Source organism: Rhododendron vialii, chromosome 12a (genome assembly GCF_030253575.1).
Source record: "Rhododendron vialii isolate Sample 1 chromosome 12a, ASM3025357v1".
Taxonomy (NCBI): domain Eukaryota; kingdom Viridiplantae; phylum Streptophyta; class Magnoliopsida; order Ericales; family Ericaceae; genus Rhododendron; species Rhododendron vialii.
The window spans coordinates 27,477,309-27,496,532 of NC_080568.1; the positions used below are offsets into that span (position 1 = coordinate 27,477,309).

At 39.4% G+C, this 19,224-nt stretch overlaps 1 protein-coding gene and 1 long non-coding RNA gene across 6 annotated transcripts in view; both read left to right on the forward strand.

Moving 5' to 3' along the window:
- LOC131311377 (uncharacterized) overlaps window positions 1-19,224 on the forward strand; it is a 72,464-nt gene that overhangs the window by 40,784 nt on the left and 12,456 nt on the right. The window lies entirely within an intron of this gene.
- On the forward strand, window positions 1,508-17,375 carry LOC131311369 (uncharacterized). 5 transcript variants are annotated; one of them, XM_058338805.1, is made up of 9 exons: window positions 1,508-1,849; window positions 4,331-4,735; window positions 4,943-7,449; window positions 7,536-7,681; window positions 11,137-12,984; window positions 13,168-13,216; window positions 13,310-13,557; window positions 13,701-13,808; window positions 16,716-17,375. In XM_058338805.1, exons 2-9 carry the CDS (start codon window positions 4,549-4,551, stop codon window positions 16,951-16,953), a joined length of 5,331 nt encoding a protein of 1,776 aa, XP_058194788.1. In that variant the 5' UTR covers window positions 1,508-1,849; window positions 4,331-4,548; the 3' UTR covers window positions 16,954-17,375. The 5 variants fall into 5 exon arrangements, with proteins under 5 accessions (XP_058194788.1, XP_058194789.1, XP_058194784.1 ...); XM_058338806.1 differs by having other exon boundaries at window positions 1,533-2,012; XM_058338801.1 differs by having other exon boundaries at window positions 1,533-1,849; window positions 4,940-7,449.

The window sequence follows — 19,224 nt, forward strand, 5'->3', positions numbered from 1 at the left end:
CTGTACTTCCATATAATTTTTTGGGCCTTAACTTTTTTGTTAACTTTTTTGAAAATATGAGTGATTTTGTCACTCTCTTTTTTGTTAATGTCATTTTTTGTATTTTTATTAGATAATTTGTATTTGTGAGAGAATGTGAGTGACAAAATCAATTCCCTTTTGAAATCTTTAGAGGCGTTTTTTTTTTTGCGGACGTAATTTTTTGTTTTTATTTGTTTATTAATAAGAAAATTACTGTATTTGACACCTAAACAATTAATGTGGAATTGAAACGATCGAAACGTGTTGCGTCGTGCCTTCAGGCATGAACATGCACTGGTAACTGAACAAAGAACAACTTTAATCTTGACCTAACTATAAAAATAAAGTGCAACACCATTCGGATTACCATAGTCGAATAATATCACTTTGTTCATAAAAAAATATTTGAACAAGATGCAACATCTAGAGTTCCAACTTAAGATCATAGAATTACTCGGATTTTGACTTTTCGAATGATGTTTTATTTGAGAACTAAATAGGGTTACTCCAAAAGTTCAATAGCGATTGTATGTGAAATTTCCAAAAGTAAAAATTAGAGATAAACGACATTCGTCGAATTTATACTTCTGTTTCACGTTCATTTTGTTTCGTCATTATGGATGTTTCGGAAGCTAAGTCCCAAATAAATAGAGTGACTTCGTAATTTCAAAACCTAATGTATGTAAGACATTCAAGTTGAAACTCGAGGTGAATAAAATTCATCGGATTTTTACTTTCCATATAAGTTTGTTTTGGTTTCCTTATGATGGTCTTTTCGGACTTTCAATTTTGAATGAAAAGTTATGAGTTCAGGATTGGATATCCGAATCAATTTTCTTGGGTTTTTTTTGTTTCCTTTTTTCTTTTGTTGTTTTTCTTTTACCGCGAAGTGTATTATGAGGAATAAATATGGGCATTTTAAGAGAGGAAGGGTGTGTTGGAGAGTTTTGTTGTGTTGTAGGAGTACTTAGAGATATGTAGGTCTATCTCGAGAGTTGCTCTATTCATATTTGGCCTTTTCACTTGGTTGTTCCATCCACCCTCAGAGTGTGATTGATGATCCAGTTCCGGCGTTTTGATTTCAGGCATTTTTTTTTTTGTATTTTGTATTTTTTTAATATTTTGTTTATCATTTTGTGTATTTTGGACTGATAGTGTCATTTTTATATTTATACAGTATATGATATGTTTCTTTTCTTTCTAGTTAAAAAAGAAGAAGGAGATCATGCGAAAGTACAAATAAGCAATTTGGGTTGTACTTAGAATAAGTTGTGTTATGTAAATCGGTCATTCTAGATAGAGGATAATATGTGATTAATTTCAAAAGAGTTCGAATATTAATACACATCTCACAAATACTATTAAATTTTTGTCGGGTATGAATGCACCTTTTACCTGGGTATATGGTTTTAAAATAGATTTGGCCCAACTTGATTCGTTTCAAGATGAGGGGTATTAAGTGACACTGAGTGATAATTCAGGGGGTGTTTCAAAAAATTGCCTACCTCTACCCAGTTTTTTTCCTCTCTCTCTCTCTCTCAAATCTTCATTACCTATACCTATCTTCCCTTCACCAACGCCAGCTCCTCCCCCCACCTGCTTCACCGCCGTCCACCCTCTACCTCCGACCACCTTCCACAACCGATCCCCTCTCCGGATCCTCTCCCTGTCCACCTCCCTCTCCCTCTCTCCCTCTCTCTCTCCCCACCTCCCTCTCTCCCCAATCACACTCTCTCTCTAAAATCTCCCCAAATCGTAAACATCAAACCCACCGACGCCCTCCGGCGCCGAGCAAACAGCTCGAGGCCTTGAATTCAACGCACCAAAGGTAAATCACTTATCCCAGGTTAAAATAATAGGAACTACAGATTAGGGTTTTTGCTAAACAATCCTTGGAACTTGGGTTTCGGTGACGGCGGTGACTTCTCTCAAAGCCACCGAAAAGGTTTTTACTTTCACCGAAACTTTGAACTTTGCAGTGGGACCAAAGTGTAAGACTCTCTCTCTCTCTCTATCGTTTGCTTTAGAAGAATCTGATCACTTTTTCCTTTCCTGTTTTGCAATATGCTCTTTGGTTTTTTGAGGTTCTATTTCTCTCACCCAAAGAACATAATTTTCCTCCAGAACACTTGAGCAAGTAATAATAGTGTGATTAGATTGTAAAGTTTATACCAGAGTTGGAGAGAGCCAAATGCCATACGTGCTACCGCGTGACCCCCGGTGGTGTCATTGCCCTGGATATGAAGAGCCAGGGCTGTCCTAGGAGGAGTTCTATGTAATTTGTTGTTGTTGTCTTCGTAGAAAAGAGTTAGTGTTCCACCCATTGTGCCTGAGTATTTTGGAACTATGAACCACGGATGCTTCTAGATGGGAGTCGCATCCTTATAGGGTACCAATACTTCTCCGATACTCGCAGATACGAATTCCAGAAGTATCCACGATAAAATTTTAATTTTTTTTGAATGTTTTTAGTATCGGATACTTTTTGGATACTTTAAGATATGACTCCGAACTTTTGCGAAATTAAGACTTGCATATTAGTAGAGTAGCATTGTTAGGAATTAAAAAAATATTAGATTTGTAGCACTTGACTTTCCAGAGAGAGAGAGACATATTGAGATTCTGAGAAGTATATGTTTTTTTAATAGTTTTCTGAACATATTAAAGTGTCATACATGTGTGCGATGAAATTAAACTTCAATAATTAAACCAGTAACCAAATAAAGTTATACTAAAAAATATTGTGTAAGGAAAATACAATAGTTTTCTCTCTGTTCTTGTTATTATCAGCAATACAATGCTAAAAAACCTTTAAAATGCTTTTTAATCAAATGTATCCTAGCTGTATCTGTATCCTGCTTTTTTAGATTTTCTCATTTCGCCGTAGGCCTGTAGCAGCATCGTACTGTGTCCGTATCCCATATCAGTATCATGCTCCATAGTTGGTTGCATTGTATTGCGCACTCGCGGAATGGTAGGGGTGGCACCGATAGAAGATAAGATCAGAGAAAATAGATTAAGGTGGTTTGGACATGTTTAACATAGATCAACCGATGTGGTAGTTAGGAAGAGTGATATGGCTATGATTGAGGGTAATTCGAAGGGGAGGGCTAGATCAAAATTGACATTGGAGGCAGTGGTTTGAAAGGATCTAGGATTTTTGAATCATTATGGAACTGATGCCATCAATATAGATCAATGGAATGGATTTATATAGCCGACCCCAATTGATTGGGACTTAAGGCTATGTTTGGTTTGGTTTGGTTTTAGAGTACATATATAGTTATTCTTCTTATGGGGTTGAGTCCATTTCATTGTGAAATCAAAATATCATTTTGGTGAGTATTCTTGCCCTAGGGGTCTGTCTAAAATGTTTTTGCAACAAGGGAAAAGCTCAGACAATGGGGTTTGCATGTACCTTTTAAAGGTGATGAATGGGCTTCTGAGTTTGAAATGTGTTCTGCCGGGATAAGATAACCAACTGCATCAAGTGCTTTATGTTTAGAAATGTGTCTTCTATACGAGACAAAGTATTCCGGAGGAAATTTAGGGATAACTGAGGTCATACACTCATAATCAAAAGGCGAGAATTTGTAGTGATTAAAATGTAGATTTCCGGAATGCCTGGATGAACTTTTATCTTTGCTAGAATGAATCCCTAGTAAATTTCCCGATTGTCTTGATTCTGGAAGAAGAAAACATTGACAGTTCACCCTTAGTATCATTGGTTTTGGTATGTATTGATTCCTCATCCATAAAATGCTCTCTTTGTGCGAGTTGTTTTTCCTCTTGATTCAAGTTTCAGGTTTAGATAAATTTTTTTTACAAGAATCCATGGGACCTTCGAATGCTCTCACTTATACTATTTATGCTGATTTTTTTTCTTGCTTTTCATTTTGTTATGTCTTCCACTTTGGACGTTTTTGGATTTCATGCGGGTGTCTGATGTAAAGTTGAAATCAGCACAGCAAGTTCAAAGTTGCAATATGAACAAATTTTTGAGACCTGAAAAGTTGACTATGGAGTTGACATTTGGTTCGAGCATGTGCACTTATTTTCTTAGCTAAACATATGCATTCATGTTGTTGAAATTGGCTCTATGGCCTTGCTTGAACGCAGCAGTGTTTCCCTTTGACAAGATCCTCTCTATTGTGAGGCCTTTGGGGCCTCAGGCGCCACTAAACATTTGAATGTGCATTCCAGTTATTCCACTTTCATGGAAGAGCCACAAAATGTACACTAAGTACTAGATTTTTGTTTTTATTTTGTCTTGAACTTATTTGACCATCTTAGTTTCTCTATTTTGCAGAGTGAGGTGTTGAGGTGGGGATCTTTGTTGCTGGATTCACGCTTATCACCTACTAGAGAAGTGTTCATGAATGCATGTTTTGGTTATGTCAGAGTAGAATGCGATTGGGGCTTCAAATGATTGGATCTCCAATACAATTAATTATTGACTGCATTTATTTCTGTTATGTGATTTTTGCATAAGAAAAATTAGCTACCGAAACTGTGGTTGTACTATCTATGACCGGCAACGAAGTTGGAGACAGGGTTCACAATTTCTTTGCTCAAGACAACTTGTCTGAGGGCCAACATCACTCACAGGTTGTTGACGGAAGTTGGCAGGTGGTAGGTAACAATCCATGGGTTGGAAGCAATCGACATATTGGTTTACCAAGTTCCAATTCAAAAAATTATCCACAGCAACCAGGTATTGCTTATCTGCCTTTTTAGCTTGCTAGTTACTGATGGTTTGTAATGTTTTCATCATTTATCTAAAAAGCAGTTGAATTACTTGCCGTTGTTTTTTCATTCCATTTATTTGTGGTTAGGCTTTTCAATTTATTGCTGTACTCTGCTTTACAAATTAACTCTGCTCTTTTCAAGCTTAAATCACTTCTTCGTTTGTCATAAGCAGATACTGAGAGAGGACATAGCGGTTATTCTTTCCCAGTGTCACATGGCTTGAACCTTACACCATCTACTCAAAGCCAACAGCCAAATTCGAATGGCTATATGTATGGACGTCAGATTTTGCAGACGAGGCAGAATGAAGCAAACTTTTTGGGAGTGGATACAGAATCTGATTGCAATAACATAACATCAAGAGGCTTATCCACCTATAGTTCACTACAGAGGAATGGTCCTGAAGGTTATACAACTGCGATTAGGTCGGAATCATCTGAATCTCCTGTTAGTTTTGACTTTTTTGGTAGCGAGCAACAGATGAGCGGCAAGCCAACAGGCATGCTGCAATCCTTGCCACAGCAACAGTTTGGGTATGACGAAATGCAACTGATGCAACAGCAGGTTATGATGAGGAAAATGCACGAGTTTCAAAGGCAGCAACAGATTCAGCAAATAGAAGCAAGACAACAGAATTCAATAAATCAGATCCCTTTCATTACTAAGCAGGCTTCTGACAGCCATTCACCTGCTGTAATCAATGGCACTCCCATTTCTTCTATTATGGATGGATCAAATTATTCTCGGGCTACTGAGCCTTCTGCAGGTAACACAAACTGGCTGCAGCGTGGTACTCCGACTATTCAAGGACCTTCCAACGGATTTAAATTTTCCCTTGAGCAAGGCCAGGCACTGAACCTAAAGGGTTTGGTTACTCAACAAGTTGATCAATCTCTATATGGGGTTCCTATTTCTAATACAAGAGGTACTTCACACGAATATTCTCATATGCCACCAGACAAGTCTACTATCCAGCAATCGGCCATGTATAAGAATATACTTCCGGATAATCAATATACAGGATTCCCAGATCAGGTAAGCATGCAGGATGGATCTTTGGTTTATAGACAGGGTTTTCACGGTGAAAATATGTTTGGTCATGGCTCTGGTCAAGGTCCCAGTATTGGGATGAATTTTGAGAACCTCCAGAAAGTAAATTCCCTGCAAATAAATGCACCTTCGCAGGAGTTCCATGGGAAGCAGGAGCTAGCTGGTCCATCAGAAACATTGCAGGAAAGAAGAGTAATGCAGGAATCTTCTTCACAAAATGTAGTTGCCCTAGATCCAACTGAAGAAAAGATTTTGTTTGGGGATGATAATATATGGGATGCCTTTGGAAGTAATGGCAACGTTGAGGCAGGAGATTTTAATATGTTGAATCCTGCAGGATCTTTGAATGGATTTCCTTCTTTACAAAGTGGGACTTGGAGTGCTCTTATGCAGTCTGCTGTCGCTGAAACTTCGAGCAATGACATAGGGCTTCAGGAAGAGTGGACTGGTCTGAGTTTTCAGAATACTGAAGTACGGGTGGGGAATCGTCAGTCTTTGGCATTTGAAAACAACCCAAAACAGGAAAGAATTTTGGCTGACAACAACTTCGACGTTGCTTCAGCATTGAGTTCAGGATCTGTTCCCCTCTCCAATGATGTCAAGGCAAATGATAGGCATCGGGGTGCCCCAGGATTTCATCAACCTGGACAGAAACTTTCATACGATCATGATGAGAGGTTGCAGATGGATTCTACTCCCAGATCCATTCATCAGTCCGCGGAAGAAAGGAGTAAGTGGTTAAGCCATGGTCCTCTACGACAGCCATCTTCCGAAAGGAATCAGATTTATGGATATGCCACTCATTCTTTAGATGGACAAACAACAGAGAGCACTTCAGGACATTGGGCTCCTCAACAGAGTGTTTCCTTTCATAACTCTGGCCAAACACATGATGAACCCAATTTTCGTGGTGTTGGTGAGTCTGATCCGACTTTGAAAAGTCATGAGAATGAAAACAAAGTACCCCGTCAGTTAGAGGAAATTAGTCATGGGGGTCTTATTAGGAAAGCTGATTCTGGTCCAAATTCAGTTTTTGGATTTGAACATTTTAAGTCTTCCATGGGAAGTCCACAGGTGACTCGCGGGGACTATAATTTGAATAACATGGCCGAGATACCACATTCTACCAATGCAAGGGCCAGCCAGGACACTGACCAACTGCTTCCCCAAAGTCATCACCTCAATTATCATGCTAATTCTTCAATTCAAAGAAGTGAAAGTTCAGGGAAACCCCAGCGTGATTTGAACAAGGGACCTCTGGTTTTGTCGTCCATAGACAGCTCTGATAACAATGCTGTTAAAATGCATGAATCGGAGAACTATGATAGGAAAGGGGATTCTAGCGACAGCCATCCCACAAGCTTACCCCAGCACACCACTACTGGTGGTTTACCTGGAGGCAAGCAAAAGTCATCTGGCCGAAAAGCTCCTGGTCCTCGCAAATTTCAATACCATCCAATGGGAAACTTGGATGAAGATTTAGCACCTTCTTATGGAGTAAAAGAAGCTACCCATTCACAGGTCATGTCCCAGCAGATTCCTCGAGCATCATTCAATCATAACCAAGGGTATTTTGGGCAGTCCAATTTTTTTGGTCAATTCCCTAAGGCTTCTACCAAAGTGGAACAGGTAAATTATGGGTTTACACCATTTTTCCTTTTGAAGTGTATTAGCACTCATTTCATCTTGAACGCATGAAATTATTTTATTTACAGGGGCATTCACCTGATCTTGAAGGGAAGAGAAGGGGAAGTGATGAGGTACCTCCCAGAGGCACTTTTCCAGCCTTCTCACCTAGTACTTCTGCTCCTTTAGACAGATCTGGTGGCTTATCTGCACCAAATAAGGCTACTCAATCAAGGTAGGTTCTGAACTTGTGTTATCTTTTTGTTTTAGCAGTAATGTTATTCCACTTAAGAAGCTGTAATGGAGTCTGATTGTCGTCTTGGGTGCATGATAATATGATTTGTTACTGTTTATCCAGGCTAGGTATTCTATTATCTGATACTTGTACTGTGTCTTTGTTTTGGGTTTTTGTCAACGTTTGTTGTCGGAATATAGGTTCTGGTACACTTTGCAATTGTGGGATGCAGAAGGTAACTTTATTGATTTTGATTTTGTCACCTGGGGGTTTGGCATTAAATGAAAGTTTCCTCATAGAGGTGGTATTTATGATATACTACTCTCTGATAGTGTTTTCTTGTGTGTTCTGTGGCGTATTAACTTAAGCCATATTCATTTGATGACTTAGGAACTTGGTGTACTGAGAAATGACCCCAGCCATGTTAATTAAACCCATAGCCATTTTTATGCTTGCTTCTATTTTTAGTTTTCCTTTTTGGTTAAAGGATAAAAAGACGACGCATGCAAATTTGAACATTAAGAATGAACTCTTTAGGGTTTTTGTTACTCTGAAGAATCTTTCACTACAGTTGTCCCTAAAGTCAATTCTACTGTCTTTATGTTTTCTAAATTCAAGGGAGGTGATTGAATTATCAAAATTGAAGGCTTATTATTCTATGGCCATCTAAGAAGCATGGATGCAGACACAGACGCAGACACCGATTCATGCATGGGGCACAACTATTTCTATGACCAGAAAAACAAATTTTATGTAATTAATTGGTGATCAATCAAATAGACAAACCACAAGGCACAGGTGATGAGACGAAGTAGCAATAGTTCAATGCAATATCACAGCAACTAGTGAGCATTTAAATTATCCATAAGCAATAAGCATCAATATCCAAGCAAGACGTGTACTAACAAGCATCCATTCCAAAGGGATCAGGGCAAGTGAGCACTTTTTGGAGAGAAGAGAGGTGGGTGGGTAAAATCTGAGAGGGTTTGCTTGGTTCAAAAAAAGTTTGGGCTTTATTAGATTGATATATTTTTATTTCCAATGTTTACAATTTTTTAAATAATTAATTAAAATTATGAATTGACCTTGCCATGTTCCCATCCATTTCTCACTTGATTCACGCGTCCCCCGTTGTGTCCTTGGGGTGTTCCCTGCTTAAGAATTAAGAAAAGTAATTGGATATTGGCATGTCCCATATGGCCATATGTATCCCGCGGCACCATGTCCCTAGCATATCTGTCCCCCAGCTTGTGCCCGACAAGTGTACAGGTGCCAGGTAGACGTGGTGGTACTTCATAGATTGCCATAGCTGAAATTCAACAACATTTGTTGATACGATTCCATTTGTTCTTATTCATCCCATTTTGTTTTCTTTGCTTTGTACTTTTTCCCATAAACTCCTTAGATAAGAGGTGGGTATTCCTTGGGGAAAGAAATAAGGTTGGGTATGTGCCGATCTTCCTTGGAATAAGATATGGATAACGGGTGGACTATTTATACAGCATAATGCATAATGACCCTGGTGGTTGCGAGGGAGTAGGCGCTGCTCATTGAGTTTTGGTCGCTAGAGGTGTTGGTATTTGTTTGCTTTGTACTTTAACGGTGTATACCATCAAGATTAGGTATGGCTACTCCTAGGATAAGAAGAGGTAGGGACTTTATCTGTCTTCCTTAGAGTAAGCTATAAACCTTACATGGATCAATCTTCACAAACCCACCCCCACCCCCCCGACCCCCCCTTACATGGACCATTTAGTTTGAGCCCCTAGGCATGTTTTCTAATCCAATTTTATTTGTTGCTGATAACGAAAATGAAGAAAACCCTAAACTAAGGTGTAATTGTTGTGATATCACTATGGGAGAAGTTGATTGTTGAAAGATATCTATGGCTGGCATTATCAGAACGCAATGGAACCTGGTGATATATCTTTTTATGAACAAAATGTTGCCTCCTGGCTCCCAAATTTTGGGTGAAACATGAAGACATAACTTTGAAGACTTCCTCTATGTATTTTGGCTTCTTTCTCACCATAGTATTTTTTTGGCTTCACTATACTAGTTTGAAGTTCAAGCGTGGCTCTCATTGTATGTACTATTCCGTAGGTAAGCACGTGAGATGTGCCCATTAGGGATGATATCGGTTCGGTTTGGTCGGTTTTTTGCCAATATTTCCACCGAACCGAACCAATCGGTTTTCCAAAATTTAGAACCAACACCAACTTGTTGATGAGAGAAACCGTTCGGTTCGGGGATTGTGAAATCGGTTCGGTTCGATCGGTTTTTTCGGTTTGAGATTTCAGACAGCAGGAAGATCGAACTTGGATGCCGCATAGATAACGAGCACTGAACAAGCGGCACACCCACACCCATTTGGTTGTCTTCTTGAAACAATCGATGGAAAATAATGAGAAATCTAGTTGATTTCAGGCGTAAGAATGAGATGAAGGACTGAGGAGGTGAGATACTCCGATTTGTGTTACACCATCACCGTTTCGGATGGAGCTCGCAGATCGCAGCCATTGACGGCGGCTAGATAGACAAAGAGAGAGCGGGAAGAGAACAGAGGGGAAGTCCAGACTCCAGTCCAAGTTTACTCCTTGCCTCCTTGGTTCATTGGTTGGGCACCTGGAGAGAATCACCGGCTGGCAGCTAGTACTAAACAAATGGACGGTTAGGATTAAAATCAAATGGAAGAGTCAAGTGTCGGTTCGGTTCGGTTGTTTTCGGTTCGTTTTACTTTAAAACCGAAACCGAACCGAATCTCATATTTTTTCAAAATTTGAAACCGAATCAAACTGAACTACTCTTAAAACCGACCGAATTTTTAAAAAATGTGTCGGTCCGGTCGGTCTATTCGGTTTTTCGGTTAAAACTTTCATCCCTAGTGCCCATAGTGTATGCAAGTGTAGCAGTGTAGGTGATATGGTGGAAATCGGAATTGTTAGTGCTTATGTTTCTTTTTTGGTTGAGTTTGTTAACTTGGTGTGGTAGGAATTTGTAACTCAATGCCTTTTTTGGTTTGAGCTATGTGGTTGGAGATTGTTGATTTAGCAGTCACTCTTGTATGTTGGGTACCAGTACAATTACGGGTAAGCTTTCAGTTGTACTTCTAAATGTTTCACTGGGTATATTTAAACTTATAGGCTTATAGCCCACTTTTGTAATTTGTATGGTGCTTGATATGTTCAAACCATAATGTCTTTGTTTCCTATGATGTGTGGCATTGGAGGAGTGCATCTGAAAAGTATTCGCAAGATGCATGATTTGCCTTACAGTTTCACAACTCTTGTTAATGCCTAGTTAGTAAAATACAGTTTTACGGACAGTTCCACTTTTCCAATGCTTAGGTTTTCATTTTTTTACCGTTGTGGTTTTCATTATGTCTTTGGGTGCCTCTACAAGTGTTATGTGTTGTCACTTGGATGCTTCAAATATACTGCCTATGTTCATTGCAGTCAAAATATGCTTGAGCTTCTCCACAAGGTGGATCATCCCCAGGAACATGCCAATTCTGATGGATCCGTGGGTCATCTTTGGCGAAACCAGTCGTCCACTTCTCAGGGTTTTAATTTAGAACTCGCACCTCCATCACAACGGTTGCCTGTCCAAAACCATGCATTGGCTCCTCAGGGCTCCAATCAGGCAGACTGTTCTTTCAGTTCGAATCGCACCTCTCCTGAGAGAAGAGCCAAGGGTCATGCACGGCAGCCTTCCTCATCTGAAGTACAGCCTTTGCCCTCTTCCCATGGAACTTCTCAACAAGAATCCAAGACTAATTTTATTGGTTTTCAAGGCCAGAATGGCAATGAAGCCTCACATTATAGTACGGGGGGGAACGGCTCTTCAGCATTGACCTCTGGTCTTCCTCAATCAAGAAGTCGGCTTCAAAATCAACAAATGATGGGTTCAAGTGGAAAGTTGGCAACAAATCAAACCCATGGTGTAAGTTTTGATCGAGATTCTTTCCATTTTCAACAAACTGACGACGGTACCACTAGAACTCTTACCAGTCAGTCTATGCAAGCATCATTGCCTCACGCCGCTGGTATCACTCCAAATGATAGCACACATTCTCATGAAAGAGTCTCTGCTCCACAAATTTCCATAGGGCGGGCTCCGCCATCCTCCCAGCCTTTTATTGCATCTGGCATTTCTCAACAGAAGGGCTTTCAAAAATTGGTGCCCAATGAATGGACTAATGTTTCTGGCCAGCATCATTCGTTTGGTGTCCAAACTCAAAAGGTTCCTCAGAGTACTTTGCAATCCAGTCAATCAAACTATAATGTTGTACCAACTCAATTAACTCAGCAGGATCAAGAGGATCAAAATGCTGAAGTGGGAGGGAATTACCCATATGGCGACACTGACTTGGCTGAAAAGATGAATGTATCCCAAGGAATAGAATCTGTTGTCAAGAACCCATCTGAGGCATTTCCTTCGAATTCTACTTCCACTATCAGAGATATCGAAGCTTTTGGCCGTTCTTTAAAACCAAATAATCTTCAGCATCAAAGTTACTCCTTACTGCATCAAATGCAGGCCATGAAAAGTACAGATATTGATCCAAGTAATAGGGTCATGAAGAGTACAGAGATTGATCCTAGTAATAGGGGGTTGAAGAAATTGAAAGGAGGAGATGATGGTTCGGGCAGTCAGATAGCTCCTGAGGTCGGGCAGTCAAGTGAGCTCAATGTTATGGTTGGAGATCCGTTTGTCCATCGTAGTGCAGTTCCATCTGGGGACTCTAGAATGCTAAGTTTTTCGGGGCCAGTAGACAGTCAGGAAAGAAATGCTTCTTCTCAACTTAGAAATACAACTTCTCAGGGTGTGCTTGCCTCTGCGCAAAAGGATTCTGATAGTTACTCTGCTACTAACAATCCTACTTCTGTTAGAGTTGAGCATTCTCAGATTAGTCCCCAGATGGCACCCTCCTGGTTTAATCGGTTTGGAACCTTTAAAAACGGACAGATGTTGTCAATGTTCGATGCACAAAAAAATGCCACTGTAAATACAGTGGAACACCTGTACATACCCTCGAAGGCTACAGATACTTTGTGTGAACATAAGCCGTCAGAGCAATTAAATGCTACTGCTGATTCGAATCAGATAGATAATATATGGCAGAGGTCAAACTCCACTTCTGTACCAATGGAACATTTTTCTTCCCCCCAGTCAGTGGCCCTGGATGTTGCTGATCAATGTTTGGTTGTTGTGAGACCAAAGAAGCGGAAGGATGCCACATCAGAGCATCTTCCTTGGCATAAAGAGGTGGTACAAGGTTCACAAAGTCTTCTGTCTATAAGGTTTTTCTCTTTAACTAACAGACTAATGAATTTTTTTTCCCTGTGTCATTGTGTCCCCACTATTATTTTCTCAGTGAAATTGTTGAAAACGGTAACCTTTATTTGCATGAACTGCACGATTCCTCTTTCTTTAATCTTCGCTTCCCTGTACTAATCCTGATTGGTTTTGGTTTTTTCTTTTAGCATGGCAGAAGTTGAATGGTCCCAGTCAGCAAACCGGCTAATTGACAAGGTATGCTGGTCTCAGACTCTGGTTTTTGCCATGTGTATTTTTCTAGCGTTTGATTGTTTTGTAATGTTCTCTTGGTGTTATTTCTGATTACAGGTGGGAGATGAAGCAGAAACGATTGACGATCGACTGCACAAGCTTAGACCTAAGAGACGGCTTATCTTGTCAACACAGCTAATGCAGCAATTGTTCTGCCCTCCCCCTTTAGCTGTTCTCTCTGCAGATGCTAGTTCATCTTATGAGACAGTGGCTTACCTGGTTGCTAGACTGGCTCTAAGGGATGCATGCAGCGTAATCCCTTGCTCAGGAAGTGATTCCTTTGTGCCGGTTGACAGTGGAAATCTGTAAGTACTACTCTTGAATTTACCTGGATTTTCTTAATCCATGCCCATTCTATTTTGCGCTTCATATTCTTATGCTTCATATTCTAATTTCTCCGAGGCTTTTGTCCTGCCCATAATATTTGTTTGTAAAAAATGTCGTGTAGCTTGTCTGATGAGCGTAAAACATCCGAGAGATCTGATGATCAGCATCTTTCGAAAGTTATGGAAGACTTTATCGGTAGAGCAAAAAATCTAGAGAAAGATTTTATCAGGTGATCCTCCACATCTCTAATTGAGTATATTGTCCATTTGTTTACTACATTTGTTGTAGGATTTGAGCTGGATTTTTGACAACTTACTTGGCCTTTTCAACTTCCTGTTGTTTAAATTTCTTCCCGTTCTCTAAGTTGCAATGTTAGATTATTAGTTTTGGTTGTTTCAAACATATTCTTTTTAGGGTATGTTGGTTTTGCCGTCATACTACACAATAGCATATGGCACTTGATGAGGAAAGTGGTGTAAGGATTTCTCTAGCCAATGTTGTTAGTCAGTTGCGATTAGGCTTGTGAGTGTATTGATTTTAACTCCACCTACCCACACTTTGTGTGACCACGGGCTAGGCCAGGAGACCCAGGATGGGTCCAGGCTGGCTTGCCCTAGAATAAAACTAAAGGCAAGCTGGCCTGGGCCAGCCCGTGTGAGCCTAAATGACTCATCCTATCGCAGCCCTAATAATTATTGTAAGCCCAAATTTTCCAATAAAGCCTGGAAATCATTTGGTAAACAGAGGAATGTTACAAATCAATGGTACATTAATTGGTAGTTTTGGCAGCACTAATGCTTCTCTGATTTGGGACCTCATAGGTTCAAACCTTTTTTTACCAGGCTCTTCGAAGTAATTTAATCATGGTGTTTCTATTACTAAATTTTCAGTTAATATGTACATGCATGAATAGGATTTTCTTGATAAGTAAAAGATTATATTACCAAAAAGGCATTAAGGGTATGCCGCCCATATACAATAAAAGGCGACAAGACAATTACATGCATGAATAGAATTATTGGGAGTCTATGAAACTTTATGTTTTCCTTCTGCGTGTTTCTTTTAAACATAGGAATGCATTAAAGAAAAAAATAACTAAGAAGTTTGGGGACGTATCCTCGTAACTGTACCCAACAGTAATTATCCACGAATCCTCCATTTTCAGCCATGAGGTGCCTGACCCCTAGGTACACACCCGTGTCCGGTTCACATACTGGTGTTCGTCTAATATAGATTGGGACGATAAAATCATTGGGTGGGCTGGCAATCAACTGCTCTTCCAAATCCTGAACTGTGAATTTGAGGGGTTTTTAAATCCTTCCCCCTGGCCCTAAAATATGCTGGGCGGGCTTGGTGGGCCACTGGGTCGATGGCTTTAATCTTAACTATGTCATCAAACCCCTTTCATTCACCACTCCACTATTGGCGCCTAGCGATTAGAACATTGCTAGGTCTAGAAATGCCTTGATGGATTTCGTTTACAGACCATTGCTCGCCCTTGTAACTGGCTTTTCAATCTCCCTTCAAGTACATCTATCAGATTGTACATTTTAATCCTGTTGTACAAACCATTAAGTGCCAAGTATATACAGGATTATAATATGGCGCTTTATGTGGCGAACCCATCTCACCTTTGGCAGGCAGAGTTATACAAAGGAACTTGTCGTAGACTTACGTAATGGAACTATACCTTAAACACGCGGAGCATATATAGCATAGCCTTGGATCCTCCTTCCTCAACAACTCCTCAGATCTTCTTCAATTAGCAACTCTTGAATTTAATGACTTCTAAAGCTTGCCAACTATTGGAGCTTAAATTTGTGTTTGGAATTGGTAACACAATCATGCAACAGTAGCATCTATGACCATCTATGTTCAACGTCCTTTTTTCCCCCTCTTGAATTACCCAAGTACGATTATAGAAGGTAATAGAGATTTCATTCTAACGTCTCTTCAGGAAATGTATGTGTCTCGATTTAGGGGTTTTAGTATGGGATCTCCATTTTAGGGTAGTTCCTGGACGTCTCATGGTTTATATATATATATATATATACACACACAGAGTCAGTCTCAAATGAGGGAGTCCGCATTTTAGTCAAAATGCGGACCTCCTCATTTCTTTCTTTTCCCGATCGAATTTCAATGATCCAAGCGGCTCAATGTGTTCAGAACGTGATTTTAAGGGTCTCCGCATGAAATTGGCAAAAAAAAATGATCGAGAAGGGCTTCATCTGAGCAGTTTTTGTTTGAACCGTTCGATAAAAAATAAACAAAAACTGCTCGTATGTAGACCTTCTCGATCATTTTTTTTGCTGATTTCTCGCGAGTACCCTTAAAATCACGTTCTGAACACATTGAGCGGCTTGGATCATCGAAATTCGATCGGGAAAGTGAGGTCCGCATTTTATTAAAATGAGATGGTCCTCATTAGAGCTGGACTGATATATATATACGGGGCGGTTCCGGAGACCCATAAAAAAACCCTTCAAATCTTAATCTCATAGTTTCCGATCAAATTTTATTGATCCGAGCCACTCAATGTGTTCAGAACGTGATTTTAAGGGTGTTCGCGAGAAACTGGCAAAAAAACTAACCGGGAAAGGCTTGATTTGAGCAGTTTTTTATTGAACCGTTCAATAAAAAACTGTTCGGATGAAGCCCTTTCTGGTCATTTTTTTTGCTGATTTCTTATGGGCACCCTTAAAATCACGTTCTGATTACATTGAGCGGCTCGGATCATCAAAATTCGATCGGAAACTTGGGGGAGGGTTTTTTTTAAGGGTCTCCGGAATATATATATATATATCTCAATAAGCCATCAAAACACTGGCTTTATTGGTAAGTATGGTTTGCGGACTTTGTCCATTATGCCTCTATTGGAGTGGGCCTGCTGGATCAAGGGGGGAGAAAGTTCTATTCAGAAAGGTTTCGGACTAATCATGCTGATCAAAAAATTGTTGTCTTGTAGTCACAAAGAGTTTTAAAGAGGAAATTGTGGTTTTCGGGTTGGATTTTTCCAGTTGCAGCTGCTGTCATTACATATTTTCTGGTCCTTCATTTATTGTAGTTCCTTTTTTGGGGGTTTTCACTTTTCAGGGTCTTCATTTCCTTGTGGTAACGCTTTCTTATGGTCCAGGTTGGAAAAGGGAGCATCACTTGTAGACTTAAGAATTGAATGCCAAGATCTGGAGAAGATGTCTGTCATCAATCGGTTTGCTAAATTCCATGGTCGTGGGCAAGTTGATGGGGCCGAGACCTCGTCGTCCTCTGATGCTGGTGCTGCAAATGGTCAAAGACCCGTCCCCCAGAGATATGTTACTGCTGTTCCATTGCCTAGGAATCTCCCTGATAGGGTACAATGTCATTCACTTTGATCATTAATTAATTTATTTGCCTCATTTTTCTGTCGACTTTCTCGCTTCTCTCCGCCGCTTCTATGATCCATTTTCTTGCTTAGTTACTGTATGTGCTTTTACTGGCACCAATACCGTAGAACCAACACAAATGGAAGTGCAGATGAAGATTGGGCTCTAGATTGTCTCCTGTAAAGGAATGGAGGCTGTTTGATATTTTTCCATCTAGTCCATTTGATGTCATTTTTCAGAAATATAAGATAAAAAGCCCCCTTTGTACATCTCTGAAATGTGAAAGATAGTTTTGGGTGCCCCTTCAATATTGAGGAAAATGGGGAGAATATGAGTGCAGCGGCTGCAGCCTGGATAGGCTGATATGCCGAAGACTTTTTACCTGTAGTTGGAAACTCTCTCTTGTGGTATATTAGCTCTGTATTTACTGATTTTTTTTTTTTTCCCTGCAATTTTTATTCAATTTAGAAATCGACGGTAATTTTCTTTCTCGATGTTCTAACTTGCGATTCGTGTGAATCATCGTCTATTTCGTTTGACATTAAGTTGGTGCAAAACTTCCTCCATGTTGACATGTTTCAAAAATTGTAGTGAAACCAAGCATTCTTGTACTCATGCACGGTTTTGGTGTTGGAGTTCGTGTTGGAGTTCACCTATCGAATAAAGGTCTTGCTAAGTTCTGCCTAATGGGCGGAAGATAATAAGTATATAATGACAAACAAGTTCATATATCAATATTCATTTCAAAAATATCAACACTTTTTTCATATATTGAAATACTTTTTATCTATTATTCCGGATCTAATGGGCGAAGGTTAGCATTTTTCATATGCGTTTCAATTTCCTCAAAAACATCAATGGCAGCCCGGGCATTCGTAGGAGTATAAATTATTACTATTATTATCAGGTTTGTCAACTAATTGTATACCAAGTATTATATATCGGGATGAATAATGCGATCAAGACATAAAAGTGACAGAGCTACTAATGGTAGAGATTCTACATCTGTACTAGAGTGTACAAAGCCCATTTGAGCTTGTTTTGGATTTCAAAATAATGATGGGAGCCGCTCATTTTGTTTAAAATACATTGTTTACGATCCATGCAAAAAATAAGCTCAATCCTATATCGTTTAGAGGGCTTGAATTCTCAGACATAATGGGGCATTTCGTAGAAGCCCTAAACAATACGCGATTGAGCTTATTTTTTGTAAGGACTATAAATAAAATATTTTAAATAAACAAAAATGAAACTCACACAACAATCCAAACACAACCTCTCACATACATGTGGGTTCCACACACACTACTATGTGTGGGCTCCACATGTATGTGAGACGTTGTGTAAGTTGTGTTTAGATAGTTGTGTGAGTATCATTGTTGTTAAATAAAATAAGCGGTTCCGATCATTTTTTGATACCCAAAACGGGCCTTAATGGGCTTTGTACATGCTGGTACAGATTTAAAATCTGTGCCATTAACCTTTCTGTAAAAGTAAATAATCTTTTTACAATTGAACTGTGCTACACATAAGCAATCTGTGCACAGATTTCGTTATAGGGTCCACCACGGGTCCCACACAAATCATCCGAGCCGTTCATTAAATGTAAAACATTCTTTCAAGGGTTTCCGTAAAAAATAAGCTCAATCCAATACCTATAGGTGCTTCATCCAACCATCTAACTTTTCATTCAGATTTCCGGATAATGAAAAGTTATATGTTGGATTGAGCACCTATAGGTATCGGATTGAGATTATTTTTTACGGGAACCTTTAAAAAAATATTTTACATTTAATGAATGGCTCGGATGATTTGTGTGAAACCCGTGGTAGGCCCCACAATACAATCTGTGCACAAATAAAATCTGTGCACAATTTGTGCACAGATTGTATGTGTGTGCAGACTTTCTGTTTACAATTGTCTTCGATAGCTTTCTTACTTTGAGTCAAGAATGATGAAATGACCCATTAATCTACTAATATCAATTTGATAAATAGGTTGGAACGGATCTTTTTGGATATATGTTCTCTTATATTTCGTCCATATAAGCATATTATTAGGATGATGTGACTGGTTTCTTTTTCGTTGTAATCCTGATTCCCGGATCAAATATTTTCAAACCAACAAGGATTTGATTAGAGGAATCTTGAGCGCTGCTATCAACGAAAGTTTTTGTAGAAGATGAATCTTGCAACGTGATGTTTTATTTTTTATTTTTATACATCAGTGGGAGTTAACGATGTGTTAGTAAGTCCGCAAAGGATTTTAAAGGTTATCCAT